General features: G+C 39.0%; 1 protein-coding gene across 2 annotated transcripts in view; it reads right to left on the bottom strand.

The window, feature by feature from the left end:
• Window positions 1-4581: 4581 nt before the first annotated feature.
• The window catches only part of YES1 (YES proto-oncogene 1, Src family tyrosine kinase), a 50854-nt gene continuing 37001 nt past the window's right edge, over window positions 4582-18434 (bottom strand). For both annotated transcript variants that reach the window (XM_032123159.1, XM_032123166.1), the window contains exons 3-12: window positions 17395-17494; window positions 16624-16722; window positions 13495-13598; window positions 13260-13409; window positions 12881-13036; window positions 12427-12606; window positions 10109-10185; window positions 9628-9781; window positions 8959-9090; window positions 4582-8171 (exon numbers count right to left, since the gene is read on the bottom strand). In XM_032123159.1, coding sequence (XP_031979050.1) covers window positions 7963-8171; window positions 8959-9090; window positions 9628-9781; window positions 10109-10185; window positions 12427-12606; window positions 12881-13036; window positions 13260-13409; window positions 13495-13598; window positions 16624-16722; window positions 17395-17494 — 1361 coding nt within the window. In that variant the 3' untranslated portion in view covers window positions 4582-7962. The remainder of the gene's footprint in view (window positions 8172-8958; window positions 9091-9627; window positions 9782-10108; window positions 10186-12426; window positions 12607-12880; window positions 13037-13259; window positions 13410-13494; window positions 13599-16623; window positions 16723-17394; window positions 17495-18434) is intronic.

Below are 18434 nucleotides of genomic sequence, written 5' to 3'. Positions count from 1 at the left end.
TCTGCCTAAGACATTTTCCTTGCCTGTGTCTCAGTTCCTATGCTGTTCCCACCTGCATTGTGGGAATGACATCCCATCCCGCTTTTCTTGGATGTGATGAGTCATGTACTACAGTGCCTGAGGTCATTTATGTATCTAGGCAGGTTGTACTACGCACATTTCACCCATGACGACGGGGAGGGTTTTCAGCTTCTTAGAGCAAACCAGGTGACACACAGATTCCAATTTGAGGCTGACTAAAGATAATGGTTTATTCCTAAAGAAGGTTAAAATAACTGAGTATGTACCTGCCAGATTGCTAAGTGATTAAAAAAAAAACCAAACCCAAACAAAGGAGACGTTTCTGTGAGAAACAATTGCAAAGGTAGATTGAAGGAGGAAAAGGCATGATATCGTCAAGTCAGAGGTTTTGTGGGTGTTCAGCTGAGTGCTTAGAGGGTTTTGATATATTCATAGTGTCAGTGAAACATGAATGGCAAAGAAGGAAGTGTTCATTCTCTGGTCTAGGGGTGAAAGGGCACTGCTGCAAACCAGTGATGTCTGGAAGTTACACCAAGGTACAAGAAGGGAGCAATGAGAACTGTAGGGGAACTCATGGATGTGCTCACTGGGCAGTGCTTGTGGAACAGTCACAGAAGCTGTGTCCTGTCCAAACTGCCGAACAAAGCCTCCTGCCCCCCTGGCCATGTGTCTGAGATGTGGCAGCTCAGGGACCTGGGAAGGCAGATCCCACTGACAGTCACTGCCGTTCTCAGAGGCCAAGGTCCGGCACTCACCCACATGTGGGCTGTCTGAAAGGTGATTTGCTGCATCCCTAGGCCCCCTGGGCAAGCCTCAGGCTAGAGATCCGTGCTCCATGCCATCTGTATGACATAATTGGTACACTGGCTGTGTGGCAGTCAAATTGCTGCACAGGGCCCACAGGTTTTACACAAGTTTTTATCTTTTTTTATTTTTTCTGAGTAGCTCAGGTGCCCGTTGTAAGGAATAATGGGAAATTGCTACAGCTTTTCTTCTCTAAGCTCAAGACCAGGGGTCAAGGTTGGTAGGTGATGCTAAAAGTTGCCCATCTGAAAGGAAATGTTCAGTTGGCCAAATGCTAGATTCTGGCTGCTGCTTGATCATGGTCTTCAACTTGACCCTGGATGAGTCAAAATACCTCTTCTCCCTTTGACAGAGGATAATGACAGAGATAATGACACATCTCATTTGTTTGAGAGTGTGTGAGAAATGCTATGTATTAGGCAATAAGGTTGTTGGGCAAGATGGTAAATGCCTTGGAAACCCCTGGGAGAGATGCTGCCTATCAGTAGATTTCTGTTTATTGCATGGCATAACAGCGTCTGTCTTGGAACAAATGAAGTCCAGGCTATTTTGTCAATAGATCAAGAGCATTTCCACAAGATAGGCTGGCCTGGCATAGTGGATGTGTATCCCACTAACCTCCTGAATGCTCTTTGTCATCCCCAGGTTACAGGAAGGGTCATTCCTTCCTACCTTAATGATCAATTGAATTTAGGGGCATATCTATTGCTAAGTATATACGGCCTTGCTCTTCAAAACACTTAGTAGCAGTCTGAAAAGGCTGGGGCCATTCTAATGACAGTGGAGCCAGAGCTTATATTTAGCCTACTAATCTGCTCATTATAACTTTAATTCACTGAAGCAATTGATTGAACTTCAGTTCCATGGGGGGAAGAAAAACCTCTCCTTGCAAATGGCAGTTCTTCGATAAAGATGTCAAGAAAATGAAATGGACAGATTTTGATGCAGTCACTTTAACAAGTAACACTAGACTAAAATGTAAATATGGAAATTGTTTCTATTGTACTTCTAGTCTTTTAGCACAATGGAAATAACATACATTGATGGTAGTCATAAGCCACTTCGAAAGACAGAATCATTCCAGAAGTGAAGAGGGTAGAGCAAAATCAAAACTCCAGTGAAAGTAGTACAGATCTGACCTTGCTCTAATAAAGCTGCTTAATTTTCCAGGCACATTCCACTTAAAAATTCCTGTTAATTGTCATATGTGTTTGTGCTATTACTGCACAGCTACATGATGGAGAAATGAAAGCTGATCAGTTGTGAACACCCCAGCTAGAACTGGGAGGAGAGGAAGGTGGGTAGAGGGATGTAAGGAACCAAAGTTATCTAGTCACCAGCTTTCACTCTTAGGAATGTGAACCAACACTCTTGCCTTTTCTTGGGAACTCTCCAGAACGACAGAATCACAGAATTGGCCTCCTTGGCAGGACTGAACAGGGGCTGCAGTCTAGCACAGTCATTCACTGTTCACAGCACACCATGAGCATCTCCCTGAGTGGCATTTTCTACACTTGCTGGAGAAGCAGTGAGCAGTGTTCACTGTTCTCATGATGAAGCAGTCAAATGATTAGATGTTCTCCTCATGTGTGACACTTTTATAATAGGAGTCATGCTGAACTGAGATTTATCATATTTTTGGTTTTGAAAGAGCAGAAATGCTTCCTTACCCTTCCTTACTGCAGCAAATACACCCCTGGCACTTCCAAACACTGAAGCCAAGAGAAGAATCAACAGCCATTTAGCCCCGGGAAGGCTGCCCCAAATGTGAAAAAATGTGTGTGTGGGAATTAATGAATGGTGAATCCAGCAGCTGGCACCTGTGGAGGTGCAGGAAAAAAAGGCGACTCGTTAGCATGCCTGGGATGGATTTTCAGGGCTAAAGGTAAAATGCACGGATCTGTCTGTTTCCCAGTGTGTACTTAGCAGCAGCCTCAGCTAGAGACTCAATAACCTAGCAGCAGGGCACAAAGGAGAGGGGTGAAGTGCTCCTACTGGGAGCAGCTTTTTGATTAAAGAAAGGAATGCTTTCACAGCAGTCAGCTTTCCAGTTGGTACATGACTAATTCATCAAGACTGCTTGTATTCAGGTTTCCCTTTTCGATTTCCAGTCTGTTTCTCAGACCCTGCTGGGTTTACCTAGGTACCTGTCCTATCTTCTTTAAGGACAAAACAAAAACAACACGATGGCCAACATGTTTCTGCTTGCCTTCAGTAAATGAAATACCAAGAGAAGATGGACAGTGTTCTGTAAAAATACACAGTGCTATAAATACTTTGATCGCCTAACAAGAGTGGTTGTTAGTTTGACAAAAACTGTCCCCTTAAAGAGAATGTTAAAAAATATAATCAATGTGCTACCTACAAAAAGCACGTTTGCATGCAGAACTATCAAGGGGAATAAGCTCAAAGAGTAGGACCAGAGAAGAACATGGGTCCCATGGGTAATGCCTGAACTCTGTGAAGTTCCTAGACACACCATATCCATACATGGAGAGGAGGGAAACCTGACACAAAATCCTGCATCCACACACATTCACCAGGAAAGAAATGCTAAGCTACCTCCCAGAGTCTGATATGCTCTCTATTTGGGATGCAGGGACCAGTAACACTCTGGTCAGGCTCTCAGTATCTTTTTTTTGTTTGTTTTTTTAATTTCCTAACAGCTGATGAAGGTTCATTCTTAGAAATGAGAGCAAAACAATGCTTGGGACTCCCCAACTACTATGAAGGGGCTCTGCAAGAAGCCAGTCAGGGTGAGCTGCCCAGAACCACCACAGAGAACAGAAGCAGCACTTGGCATTAGCCTTGCTCCATTTCCACTGTGCACAAGGGAGCAGATGCTCTTCAGTTCCCCTGCATTTCTACCTCCTTTTCAAAATATGACAGAGAGGAGAACATATGACATCTGCCATGCTCAGCCTGCTTCCCTCTGCCCAGTGACGAAGTGTGGTACCTCAGCCGCTTGCCTCCATCCTTCTATCCCACTCTTCCCCTTTCCTCCCCTATGCTAAGGGAGAAAGAAGCAGGGAAGCTGTTGCTGTTTCTGCAGCTAACACTCTCTCTGTGTCACTAAGAAAAAGTGCAGAGAAAATAATCTGGTCCTTGAGGAAATGTTAAAGTCTGCAGCTGAGGGTGAAGTTCTGCAGTAGGTTCTGCTTCCAACTCCCAACAATCTCAAAACAGTCTCTCACAGCTAACACCCAGCTAGCCAGGATTCTTGATCAGAACCCAGGTTTTATACTCAAGGCTGTTACATCAAAAAATAGATACAACCACCTCATTTCCATCTCCTGACTCTTCCCATCCTGTCTTGGAAGGGTGTCTGTCAGAGACATGTATTCGGGGGGGAGGGGGCTCCCAGCCCCACACCGCAGTGCCTGGAAGGTCAAAGGCAGTGTTGTCCCTGTACTACGATGAGGCTGAAGTGGGAGCAACGTGTGTGGCTATGAAGGCACCTGCACTTTCACACGCTTGCACAGAGCCCAGGTACTGACTGCACAAGACAATAGTTACTGGGTGAATCACAGTTCTGGACTTCAGCAGTTATCTACCCAGACCTGCTTCTGGTGCCCAGATCAGCTGTTCCAATCTAGCCCTAAATTCCTTAAGCCAGGTGTGAGAATTTGAGTCTCCTGCTTGCAACATACTGCTTAGCTTACGCTGAGTGCTCCTGTGGTTTAAACCCAACGTGACCGTGTAGCTCTAAGTGAATGTTGGGGGAAAGTTGGCACAAATACAAACATCTACAGCATCTCCATGGAAAACTTAAAAACTGAGTTTATTGAATAGATGAAAATAAATAACAGAAGTGGGGGCTCATTAAGTTTACTTCTTTATACTCATTTATACTTATTCCAGCTGTAGATAATGTGTTTTAGAATAAACAGTATTGTAGATGACTGTGGATAAGACAGCATTCCGCTTTGTTTCAGCCCATCAGCAAACTCTAGAAGTCTTTCTTTAAACAAAAAAAACCCCAATCAACCAAAATAACCCACCAAACCCGAAACCCCTCCAAACCTTTTCAAGGCTACTTTTCAGTTGTAAGAGCTACTCACAAGCCTGGTGAAATGACAATTCAGTGGTTTCAAGGATAAGAACACGTAAGGTTCTTTTCATAATGCTTTATGCTAAAGTAGGAATGTACTTTATCTAAACAGTAGGATCGTACACATGTTTTATGTTTGGAATTTTACTCAAAAATACTATGAAAATATTCTTAAAATACTACAACTTGAAACAATGCATGACAAACAGTCTGCAGGCCTAGCATGCAGAATGGGAATCACAAGGCTCGGATGGACAACAGGGAGGAGTACAGATTACCAGAAATTACATGATTGTTCTCATTAAAAGTAGTAAAACATTAATTACATTACAGGAAATACTAAAAATACAGTAAACTTTGCAGTTTGTAGGTTCTGTAAGAAGAATGGTTTTTAGTGCTGCATTAGTTATTACTGAAACTCAAACAGTACTAGCCCCTTGATCTACAGTGGCACTGTATATACATGCCAGGATCTGCACTTTGAGTCGTTTGTTGAGACAGGTAACATTCAATGAGGTTGAGATAAAACATTGGCTATCACAAGAACAAATGTATAAAGTTCCCTGAAAAATTGGACAGAAGTGAACAGTGGCTGCTAATCCCACACAAAGCAAGAGGAAGGATATGTGCTTGCCTTACAGCGTGGCAGTGACTGCCAGCTGAGAGTTTAAGTTGGACGTGCTCTCACAAGAATCCCAAGTCTGTCTGTCTGTCTGTCCGTCCACCACGGGGGTTTGTTTTAAGCCCAGGCAGAACTGTTCTAACCCATTCCTGCCAAGGACCTGTGAACCAGTCTAGAAAATATCTCCCTTTTAACAGCAATAATGCACCATGAACTCACAATCCTGCATGGAAGTACATGAAAACAATTTACAGAGGATAAAAAAACCCTCATGAATCTTTTATTCCTGTCCTTCTCCCCTCAATGTGAAGGCTACTCTGCTTTTGGCCCCCTCCCACCTTCTCCCCTCCCCCACCTCAAATAAGCAGATGCAATCAAGGTGAAATTTATTTTGAACCAATTCTGCAAAACAGTTCAACAATGTCATACTTTATAAAAATACTTAGTTACATAATTAAACTTATTACTATTTATATAAAAAGTGTGAATGTGAATTTTAAACTCTGTTAGGGTAAGAACCACATCAAGGTCTTCAGGTGAAACAAATAAATTTTCATAAACATACAAACTCTTTTGGAGAAGTTTTATAATACACAACCATTTACAATGAACATGTTCATTAAGTTAGTGTTTTATTCCTTTACTATACAAGTGTTATTACAATGAACTGTTCCATTCAGTAATTAAAAATCCATACAATGCCAGTGTCATTTTTGGCATTTTTTTGTTATGACTGTATTAATACATAAACTCATATGATTGTGTTATTAATTTTAAAATATTTAGAAAAATTAAAATTTCATAATATTTTTGGGTTTTTTGATTATTTTCTGTGTGTGTTTTTTTGTTTTGTTTTTGTTTTTCTTACAGAAAGCCCTTTTAAAATTTGATAACCACAGATGTATAGTTGATGAGCAATGATGAGGGAAAATGAAAAATCATGGCACTGTTCCTACACAGATCTGTTTGGTAGTTGGATTCAATGTAGTGTAAACGCATGAATGTTAAGTTTAGTACCAGAACTATATTACCAGCTTTTCTGAATTCTTTTGTTGGATAGCTTTACAATGATAATATGAATTCCAAGCTGGTAACTAAGTAAGAGTGTTTCAAAATTAAAGTATGTAAGCTTGATCAGAAATTCAAGAACCTCATGCAAATTGTTGCGTTAAAGACATGACGTTATTGCTTGATATGTCAGTAGCCAAAGAAAATAAATCTAGATGTAGTGTCAGCTGGGCTGAATGCCAGCAAGTTTCATCACTTGGACAATATTAAATATAGTTTAACCCTTTAGTTTTTAAACTTTCACATTTTCTTTTGTTTATTTTTAGTTAAATAATTCTGTAGGAAGGGCAGAAGTGGGAAGAGCAACTGCATGTAAGTGTGTCTTAATAGCCAAGACAAGCAAAAGTGCAATCAAATCCCTGAACTAGTGACAGATAGCACTTGTGGCACCCACCCTCATTAACACTTACAAGCCACATACAACAGTACCAAACCTCTCTGAAAAAGGACTAAAAAGTGGCCATTTACCAGCTTCAGTCTTGCTTTCCCAGTGAACTTTGTTCAGGTAGTCTTCCCATACAAAATCTTGCTGTTGCACTGGAGCTTTAAAGATTAAAGGCTTTCCCCCGTGATTGTATTACATAGCTTCAAGTTCAAATATCATCATACTTTATCAACACAATTTTATAAAATATTGCCTCATTTTCTAGTTACCTTCATTATTCTTAATTAGCTATGCAGAAAGAAAAAAGGAAAAATCTCTCATGCTACTTTCCAGTTATATTAATACAAGTATTAACACAGTGCATTATGCTCTCTAATCTCACTATTGAGGTCTACCATTTAGATCAAGTTTCTCATTCACTGTTCCAATTTCTCTTTTTACCTGCCTACCCTAATTAAGTCCATGAAAGCGGAAGCTTAAAGATCAATACTATAAATCAAGTACAGTTGTACCATCTTTTGTCTTGTGGGGGTGGGGGCACACACACGTAGTTTTAAACACAGGGAGTTTTACGGAACTGGAATAGAATTGCTTGGTCCCACAAAGTTCTTCTGCTTTAACAATGCCTTATCCCAAGATCACTAATTCCAGACAATTCTCTCATTAGTAGAATGATTAGCAAATATTGGGAGAATAAAGGATTTGAAACATTGTTTTTTCTGCTATTGTTCACACCAACACTTATTTTTTCTGCCCCGTATTTTCAGTAAGCTTCCTTTGGACCCTGAAAATAAGTTGGGAAAGAGGAAAAAATAAAAACATGTCATTGGTAAATCAGAGTATAACACTTTAAAAGTGGTTTTGTGCAACTGCATTATGAAATTCCAGTTTGCCATTAAGAGCATGCAAAGTAGCGAAGATTTTCTTTCCTGTGATTCCTTAGAGACTTCAGGAATTCTTTGCAAGTCTTTTAGATTTGGCAGATTTGTGCATGTTATATAGACTGTTGGCTTATAAATTGTCTCCAGGCTGGTACTGTGGTTCTGTAGCAGTAAAGTAGTCCTCCAAGAAAGACTGTATATACTCAAATGTTGGTCTCTCATCAGGGTCCTTCTTCCAACACAGTTTCATTAACTCGTGGAGAGACTCTGGGCAGCCTTGTGGACAAGGCATCCTGTATCCACGTTCCACTTGTTCCAGAACTTCTCGATTCACCATTCCTAAAGGGAAAGCATATTAGCTCTGAATGACATTATGCAAAGAACAGGTTCCCAAAGTTTTTCTTCAAGAATCTCTTCAGCTGCAAGGCATGTGGTTCTGTGAGAACAGAACCTTTAATGAAAATGCTTTGTAGTGAATGAATTTTTTACAATTTTGCATTAAATAAGTTTTCTGAAAATTACTTTGGTACACTGGTAATTCCTCAATACCTGGTCCTTAGTCCGTATGTACGCTTTCTCCCTTTCCCACTGCCTTGGACCTGTCCTTTTAGAAAGGAGACTCAAGCACAAATAGCTTCTCCCTGCCTTAGGTTCCACTCAAAGACCACTTAATTTGAAACCAGGCCAAGAAAAACGCTTTATATATCCCTAACAGAACTGCCTTACAAATTCCAGACCCAGCAAAGTATCTGTTGAAATATGTTTAGTTTCAAAAAACTGGTTTAGCAGGTTCAGTGTACTGATGCTCTCTGTTGCCTGGGAAAATGTCAAAAGTAGAAATATCAGGAACAGACAGATAGGAAACATAAGGATACCCACTAATCTGAAATAAACTGTCAGTCACATTTAGAAGTGCTATTATCTTAAAACACTTTAAAATATGCAATATTTAATCTGAAAATAAAACAAAGTATCTTTGTGAACAAAGGAACAAGTGAGGTGTGCCTAAGTTTTTGTCTCTGCTTGTCAACTGTGGGCTCTGAATGAAAGCAAAAAGTACAAAAGGTAACTTCAGAGGCACAGAATACAACAAAGAAAAGAAAAATCCATTAAATTTTCCTGTTACCTGGATATGGCACTCTCCCCTTAGTTACCAGCTCTGTCAGTAAAATTCCAAATGACCACACATCCGACTTGATTGTAAACCGACCATACAACGCTGCTTCTGGAGCGGTCCATTTAATTGGAAATTTAGCTCCTACAAACATTGGAAAGAGATTCTCAGTTTTCCCTTACTAATCCATAATTTGCTTACACTTCAAAATATTTTGAAAATAATACTGCACTAAAAACAGTTTTATACTTTGCTTTATTGATAAAATTCAAGGTGGTATCGGTGTTTTAATATTTCTCAAACTAGGGCATAAACTACTGGCTACAATATCTGGAACCACTAAAGACACCTGAGAATGTGTTAAATATGTTTCAAAAAGTGAACCTGATGAGCAACTTCTCTGGAATCTCATTTCTCTTCGAACTGTAGCATGTTTATCCCCCAAAAATAATTAAAAATGCTTTTTGAAAACACAAACAAACTGCCACATAACTTTGAACAAAAGAAGTTTACTAGGACTGCACTTAGGTGAGGGGGTCACCTAAACATAGCTGTGAAAGGACACTTACATGCATGATATTTATTCATGAAGACACAATACACAGGCATGTTCTGCTAAATGTAATAGTTCTAAGCAATTAAAAGGCAACCGGTCTTATTAATTAAATTAATTGGCCTTACCTTGTCTTGCAGTGTACTCATTGTCCTCTATTAACCTTGCTAAACCAAAATCTGCTATTTTACACACGAGATTGTCTCCTACAAGAATGTTAGCTGCCCGGAGGTCCCTGTGGATGTAGTTCATTCTTTCAATGTAAGCCATGCCATCTGCAATCTTAAAAAGAAAGTGTTATGAAAGGTTATTTTTCATGACTATATACATTTATCCCAAGCACTGAGCTGCACCCCTTTACTTTAGCTCCATTCCCATTGTGAAAGTATAGAAGTATAGCATTGCAACCCAGAGCTCTGCACTGATTAGTGTGTCTGGCTACAGAGTATCTGCTAATTGCAAACCAGACTGTTTCCTTTCTGACAAATTAAAACCTGCAACAGAAGGTGTAAGACAGAGCAGCATACAATAGCCAGAGCATTTGATATTTATGTTTAGTTGATATCTGATATCTCTTCTCTAAGCACAAAATACAGGTTTTTTTGGTACCTGAGCAGCCATGTCAACCAGCTGTGGGAGTTTTAAGTATTTCCCTTCCCCTTCTTTAAGGAAGTCTAGCAAGCTGCCTGTAAAACATGACACATTTGGGGGGGAAGGGGGAGAAGGAAGAAAAAACCAAAACATTAATTTGACCTGAAAACACAAATGAGATTTCTTTCCTAGACATTATAATTGACACATTTATCTCATGAAATCCGTATTTGAAAATCCATAATTTACCAGAATATGTGACCCAGTAACGAAGCCCATGGTTACCTCCACGCTGGTAACTGGTTAGTGCAACTCTATCCAAGTGGTTTGGAATCCACTTCGATAATGCAGATAACTAAACAGTAATAAATCAGACTGCTGTTTTTGGCAATACATTAGAATTTTCCCAATGTTGCTGGTATCAGTGCTCCTCCTAGCTGGACTTTCTTCCACTGTACGATTTATAATTACAGAACAAAAAAACCTCTATGCCTTACTTACATTTTTCTGCCACCCCCTATCATATACTAGAGAAATTATTCTGAAATTGTTGCATTTTCTTTCTTACAGGGGAAAACAAAACTATCTTCCATTCTTTATGATACCTTATTTTCTCTCATTTATATAATGCAATTGTACCCAGACCATTACATGAGCAGCATCTGAAATCAGTTCCAAGGACCTGTGCTTCTGTTAAGACAGCAACCTTTACGTGTGCAGTAAAGCTTTGTCTCTACACAACAGCTTTCCCTACAGGTGGCATTATGTCATGAGATGAACGCACATGACCTCTTTCCTAAGAAACTGCTGAAGATTGGTAACTAATCAGCCTTGTCACAGTCAAAATTACAGCAACAAAATTACAAGTGTGGCCATGATGGGGAAAGAAACCACTTGATTGCATATCCTGAAGTGGATTCATAGCAGTAACTCTGAATTAGATTCCTCCAACATGACTTTAGTGACTTGCTGTACTTTTGCATAGTGAAAGTGAAAATGTGGCAGACTCCCACTGCTGCTGCTGTTTGCTGTGTGTGTTTGCACAGACTTTTTCTGACCTTGGTTCATGAGATCAAAGGACTGAAGAGGAGCAAAGATTTCACACTGATCTCTAGTAACCTGTCCACGTTGCAAAAAAAAAAAAAATAAAGTTGGATACTTTGCAGTTTTTACCTGTTTCTTTTCCTTGTAGAAGGGGAAATATAAATAAAAATAAATTGTTCTACTGCCTTAGAACAAAGCAGTTCTATGGTTTTTTTTGTAAAATGTGAGAAGTCTGTCAAAGGTAAGCAATAAGAAGCTTCCAATGGCATTTAAAATCCATAATTTAGACAAATTACAATTCTTTACTTCTGCTTTTGCAAGGTATCCAATTCTGGTAGTAAACTTTGCTTTTCTTTAGACAGACAGTTATAAATTTCTTTTTTCCTTACTGCCTTGCTGAAACCTGACAATGAAAACCGATTTTGCGTGGCAGGTTTAGATCTAAGAGACTGTCTAGTGTTATTTAGGAACAACAATAACACAGGAGAACTTTTTATATTTTCTGTTCCTTTTTACATTTTTAAACTAATACAACCCTTTAAAAACCCCATCCAAGCAGGAAAAAGCAAACCCATACATTTGTGGCGCCATACTGAACACAACTAGCCATTCCCTTGCTTCTGTATCTTATGACGACAATAAAATTTCTCTATGAGTTGAAGTCTGCATTTTATAAAAAACTGAATAATTGACTTGAAAATCTGCTGCTTCTTAACACTAATATGCTTATGATGTTTATTTCTACATTCTGCCTAGATCTCTAAAGCTCTGGTTCAGCAGCAGGGGGAGGGGGAAATGATATGGAGCAAAGGAAGAAGGATGAAAGACTGAAAACAAGGGGATAAAGGAGGGAGTCTGCAAAAAAACCCCACTCAACCTTTTTAAAATTTACTATTACACTGCTGGGAAAGAAATATTAAAAACCCCAAAGCCCAACGTGTTTTGTTGATAGCATGTCTACAGGCAGGCATAATCTCATAATGATATTCCCACCTATACTGTTCCATTTAAATGTGACTGACTGTACACACTAAAAATGACGAGAAAAAAACCCCCAGTCTTATACTTGGAAGATTGGCAAGGGTGACACAGATGTGCAAAAAATCATGCCTCTGCCCATGATCTAAATCAGAACTCCTCCAAGTAGGTCAAGCGTTGTTCATTTTCATTTAATCAAAATTAACACTTATACTCCAGTTATCTTATACCTAGCATTAATTAAACATTTGATTTACTGCTGTGGTCTTAAATAACCTTTTAAGTGTAGTATTTCTAACTGTCCTGTCACACACCTTTTGTCATGAATTCAGTGACGATGTAGATTGGTTCCTCAGAAACGACTGCGTACAGTGGCACAAGCTTGTCGTGTCGTAGTTTCTTCATGATCTGAGCCTCCTGCAGGAAAGCTTCTGGCATCATAGTACCAGGTTTTAGTGTCTTGATTGCTACTTTTGTGGTTCCATTCCAGGTTCCTAAAGAAACAGATCAGGTTTTATTCCCCACTGTAACAGTGAAGAGATTTTCTGCTGAAACTATTTCTTTGCTTCTGTTTTTTTGGCTAACAGAATAATCATAAACTAGAACTATACTGAATATTAATTTTACAATTACATGCATGATCATAACTGGTATTCTTGCCCTTCATTTCTTTATGATATTATCTTTTCAGATCCCAATACTGATTTACTTAAAATACTATTAAAACTTTCACAGGAACAACCGAAATGTGTCACATTAAGCTCTTACCCATCCACACTTCACCAAAACATCCTTGGCCCAACTTAACTTCCAGCCTCAAAGATTCTCTAGGAATCTCCCAGGCATCTTTTGCTAGTCCCTGTGTTTGTGGTTTCACAGTGGGACACACAGTTGTTAGCTTATGACACAGCCCATCGGCATGTTCTGAAAAAACAGAAAAAATAGTTAACAGCTTCACAGTTAAGCAGGGGTAAGACTGTAACAAAAGCAACATCCTAAAGTTGATAAAAAGAACTAGCCCATTTACTTTTTATTGAAATCAGAAATAAATTTTATAGTTGTGAATTTTAAGAATAAGTTATGTACACAGTCCTTTTTCCTCACAGTAGGCACAGGGTAACATTGGGACACTGGAACTTGGGCTTACCTCTGTAGTGTTTCACCAACTTCTGTAGAGATTCAAATTGTGCTCTGGTTGTGATATAGTATCCACCATTGTCAAGTTTCCTGATTTTGTAGTGTTTTACATTATCACCTCTGACCTCATCCCAGTCACGTATAGAAAGGGAATAAGCACCTAGGAAACAAGGCACATCTGGTTCTTCAACAAAATATAAAATCACATTTAATGTATCTCGCCAACATAACAGACACATACATACCTTTAGTGGTTTCACTCTCTCTTACTAAGAAAATACCACGCTGGTTCCCAGGATTTAAAAGTAGCCTTTCTGCATCCTTCCTGCCCATCTTACCAAAATACCACCTAGAAAATTTAAAAGGAAATGTGTAAATAAAAGCTTCCTATACTTTGGTACTCATACAAGCAAAAGATTTAGAAATCTCAAGCATTGACTGGACTACTAATATTCCAAAACAGTTACTGAGCTACAAGTATCCCAAAGATCAGCAAAAGCAATGACATCCATATAATCAAAAGATGAAGATGACCTATTTCTACATGACTCTCGTTTCTACAATTTACAAAATACACGTAAAGAGGCCTATATCTGCAAATACTATGGTTTTCTGCTGGTTTAACAATGGAGAGCAACATTGAAATGAACACCCTCCTCAGGTTAAGTTTATAGGCCAAGATGAATCAGATGACACATTTTGGCAGCACATTCAATGCTGCAGCAGCTAAAACTCTCTTCTTTAAGCAGTTCTGGCTTTGTTAGAAAACAATATTTAATGCAAAGTGGGTATGCATAAATATCATTGGATGACAGGTTCATTGAGGCTGGAAGGGGCCCTTGAAGTTCTCTGGTCCAGCCCCCTGCTGCAAGCAGGGTCAGCAGTGAGATCAGACCTAGTAGCTCAGGATGTTGTCCACTTCAGGCTTGAAAACCTTGAAGGACAGACCATCAACCTGGTGCAACCTGTACCCCTTCCTGGCTGTCCTCAGGATGAAAAAGTTTCTTAGATTCAGCTGGAAACTCTCCTGTTTCAATATCTGTTGCTTCCCATCTTTTTCTACCTCAGTAGAGGGAGCACTTTTTTCTACCGATCATTTAGGAGCAACCCTATGGTAGGTGTCATTTACTTCTCTATGAGTAACATTTCAAATTGCTGAATCATTCTGATATCAAAAAGAACACAGATGTTTTAAGACTTGCATTTTTTCTTGCCTTCAGTTCTTTCACAAAAGGAGTTTTTTCTTCTACACTCCCACAGCATGCTCATCCTGATGAACAGCCTGCACACAGCACTGTCCTGAGCCAGTGATAATTTTAAGGTCCATCTTCATATGAATCCCCAGACTCAGGAATAACACTTATTTCTAACTACATTTTATTTTGATTAGGTGCCTCAGAAGTTACAAAGTGATGCTAAGTGTAAATTTTTGTCTGTCACTGTCTTATCATCAAGCTAATTTGGCTTCATGAGTGATGGGAAAAGTAGTATTGAAAACTGCTGCAAAACAATGGCTTTGTGGGTGAAACATTTTCTGGGGAAAAAATGTAGATAAAGATGGATCACTTTGTTGGCCATGAACAGAATGGCCTGTGCAACCACATGGGAATTTGAAACTTATTCTTACATTTTGTTGTATTTGCAGTTTGACTGTTGAAGGAGATGTGCAAAGTTAGAAATGGGTATGAGAGTATACATGCTGAAGACAATTTGGATGTAACCTATAATCTTACAGAAGCAAACTTGAATCCTAGTTCATAACTCCACATGAAAATGCCTCTTCCCTAGACTACTACAACAATTTACAAACTACATTGCAAAGTGCTGTTTTATTTCACTACCTATAAAGTAATAGTAGGGTTGAATTGCTTTCTTTTTTAGAGACAATTAAATGTTTATATTATGGTGTCATTAAAAAAGCACACAAATAATATGGATCCTGTCACAAGCAGTTTCTGCTACAAATGCCTTCAGGCTTAGAAAAAGCCACTTAGACAAAATCCTAGCAACTTGGGGCTCTGTACTGCTTTTGCACTGGTAACTCTAATTGCAGTCACAACACAAAATCTACAAACACTATCAAAGCATAGGGCTAACAAACTCTAAAAGAAATGAACTGTATTCCAAATGCTGTGAGGATATTTCCTAAAATTAGCACTGGCTCTTTAAAATAAACACTTTTTAAAAGCTTCCTTATTCATCACCCTTCACTCTCACCTCTAGTCATCGCATAAACCCATTACAAATCCCACCACTCTGTTCTGTCAGTGTTTAGGAGCCATACTTTCTTTGTAAAGGGCTATCATTTCCATTTTATCAGCACTGCAGTTGTAATGACATAAGCTTTTATTGCATAGTTTAAAAAAAGGAAACCTTTGCCTTTTTTTTCCAAAAAATAAACAAGAGTTAGTAATTTTAAAACCAGATTAAACTCAAGGGTGTAAAATAACGGAGCATCTTTGATGTAATCGTATTTTAATAGCAAAGAACCAAGTGAGAGCAGCAGCAGCAGCATGCTAAAGTCTCAGCTTGAGATTCAGGAAACATTTGAACATCAGGCACTTTTCCCAGACGTGCAGTAGCAAACAGAGAAGTGCACAGATCATGTGTCAGAGAACTGTTATTGGCACTATCATGCCTGTATATTGAAGCAAGAGCTGTATACAAAGCAACTTTGTATTTCTAGTACAACAAATACAATCCCTTGGAACAAGCCTAACTAAACTAAAACTGTACTCCAACCTACAGGTTCCACAGTCATTTCATGTGATTGTCGAAGCACTCCAGGATGTTAGTAAATAAATGTTAGTAAATAAATGTAGGAAGTACTGGTACACAAAGCAGTGTAATTTTCCAAATTCATAGCAGTCCTTAGCATATAAAAAAAATTTGTCACCAGAAAGTTATTACAGATTAATAGATTAGCAATAATTGTGCATGCAAATGCTTTTTTAGAATGTAAGGTTAGCTCAGACCAAGGATACAGCTGATCTTGACTCAGGGTTTGGCAAGCAAAAATAAGGATAAAAACCTAGAGTTGATGGTGTGTGAACTCTTTAGCTAAAACCCATCCATTTTTGCTTTACATGATACACCAGGTGTGTCCTTCAATTTTTATCACTCTTGAATTCTCCCATCCTTTCTCCTTTAGCCCTGCATGTAAGCAAGCAGGCATAAAACATCCGCATGAGTGTCCACCTCATGCTTACTAATAATTATACATTTGACATAATCCAGGTAGCATTGCTTTCCCTTCATTAGTAGTATTCTCCTCCTTTACCCTGAAATGTTACATATAATGAATTAAAAAATAGTATCACCGCAGGGTACAAAGTGTAGAAGGACAGTAAGATTGACAAGATACAGCGTCTTACTCTTCTGCTTGAATGGAGTCTGCAGGAGCTACATAATTGCTTGGGATGTAGCCTGTCTTTCCTGTAGCAATGGACCTTGCTTCCCACCAGTCTCCTTCCCTGCAATGAAACATTAATTACCTCTTCCACATACAAACAACACGTAATTCCGTAGCACCTGTAATGTACTCACATATGAAAGGCAGGTAAATTTAGGCAACATGTTATTTTAATTACGAAGGCATCTAAAATAGTTTGTGCTGCACCTACATACCTCTCATGTTGTGAGCAACACAAATACCTCTTAGTGGAATTTAATATTTTAAAGATTTGGGGCTTTTTTTTTTTTTTTAATGTAAAACCAAAATGCTTTATGGCAGAGACGTGTAAATAAACATCTGAGTTGTCTAGTCTTCATCTGCCTCTCCAGATCAGAGAGCAACTCCAGGTGCAGAGTTTGGGATGGAGAAGTACATGCCCCCACCTTTGCTGCCCCGAAGGGGTAGCTGGGCCTTGCTAGGGCAGGGAGGGGAAGGAAGTCACACAACCAAGAAGAGGCCACAGTTGCTACAGTTCTACATCTGCACCCAAACCCTGATCTCAGGCTGAAAAGTTACTGTCTTAGCAGTATTATACATTGCAACCCCATGCTTGTTGAATATTGAATGCCTTAAAAAAACAAAAACCAAACCAATCTACTCTTCACTGAAATAGGATATACAGATCTCCAAAAGAACTGAGGATCTAATTATTCCCAACAATGCAGTGAAGTCTGTGAATGAGAACACTTACGTGTTATTTATTATCTGGAACCGTTCGCCTTTCTTAAATGAAAGGTCATCTGTAGTTCTAGCTTCATAATCATATAAGGCCACAAATACAGTAACACCACCTTAGAAAAAAGAAAAAAAATCCCATAGGATATAGCAGTAATGTTCCAACACTTGATTTAAGGACTTGTGTGTAAAATAATTGATCATTTTTGATTTGGAAGCAGCAAACACTCTGAGTTGTATCTCATTTTGGAAGCCAGATCAATAATCTGCTCTTTTCTTAAGGCAGAGCAATGCCTATAAACAGATATTCTGAAAATATGCTTCCACACCACAAAAGGCCACTAGACACATCACTGGAACTACATTAATAATTACAGCACTTATTTACAGAAACCTGCATGATGCATCATCAGTAAAAAAAACCCCCATAGCTTCTTTATTAAGCTTGCTTCTTGTTAAGAAATGCAATTCTGGAAGAACCTACACCACCACAATGGTTAACCATCAGCCACTAATTTTCACAGAAGTTTCTGTTGAATTTAGCCATAAATAACTGATGCATTCCCAACTTTTTGAGGTTACACATCAAGACCTACTCAAGGAACTGAACCAGAAATAAAAGTATTCTCTTGGGGACAAAGACATTTCTCTGCTTTAGCACTAATGATTTTTTTGATTCCACCAGGTCTCCCCACTAGTGATGCAGACCCTTGCTGAGGATGATCCATCAGAGAACAAGGACCAAGACAAGTCATGTGAGGAACAGCTGCACTCCATCAACCCTAAGGAATATGCTTTCCCATCCCACTTCTGGTATAGGGCACGCTGTTGAACATGTCCCCCAGATAGGACAGATGTGAGAGAGGTGGATGGTAGGAAGGCTTCTACACTTACCAAGAGGAAACCTTTTTCTATACTTTAAAGAACTAATCTATAAAACTGGGCTAAAAGAGGAAGAGGGAAAGGAGAACAGGCTGTTTGAGATGTACAAGCTACTAGCAAAAATAAAGAACTATGTACCATAACTAGGAGAAAGTTAAAATAGAAAACCGCAAA

This window comes from Corvus moneduloides, chromosome 1 (genome assembly GCF_009650955.1).
Source record: "Corvus moneduloides isolate bCorMon1 chromosome 1, bCorMon1.pri, whole genome shotgun sequence".
NCBI classification, from domain to species: Eukaryota; Metazoa; Chordata; class Aves; order Passeriformes; family Corvidae; genus Corvus; species Corvus moneduloides.
Note: the sequence above shows the minus strand (reverse complement) of the source record. Positions and strands in the feature narration are given on the sequence as shown.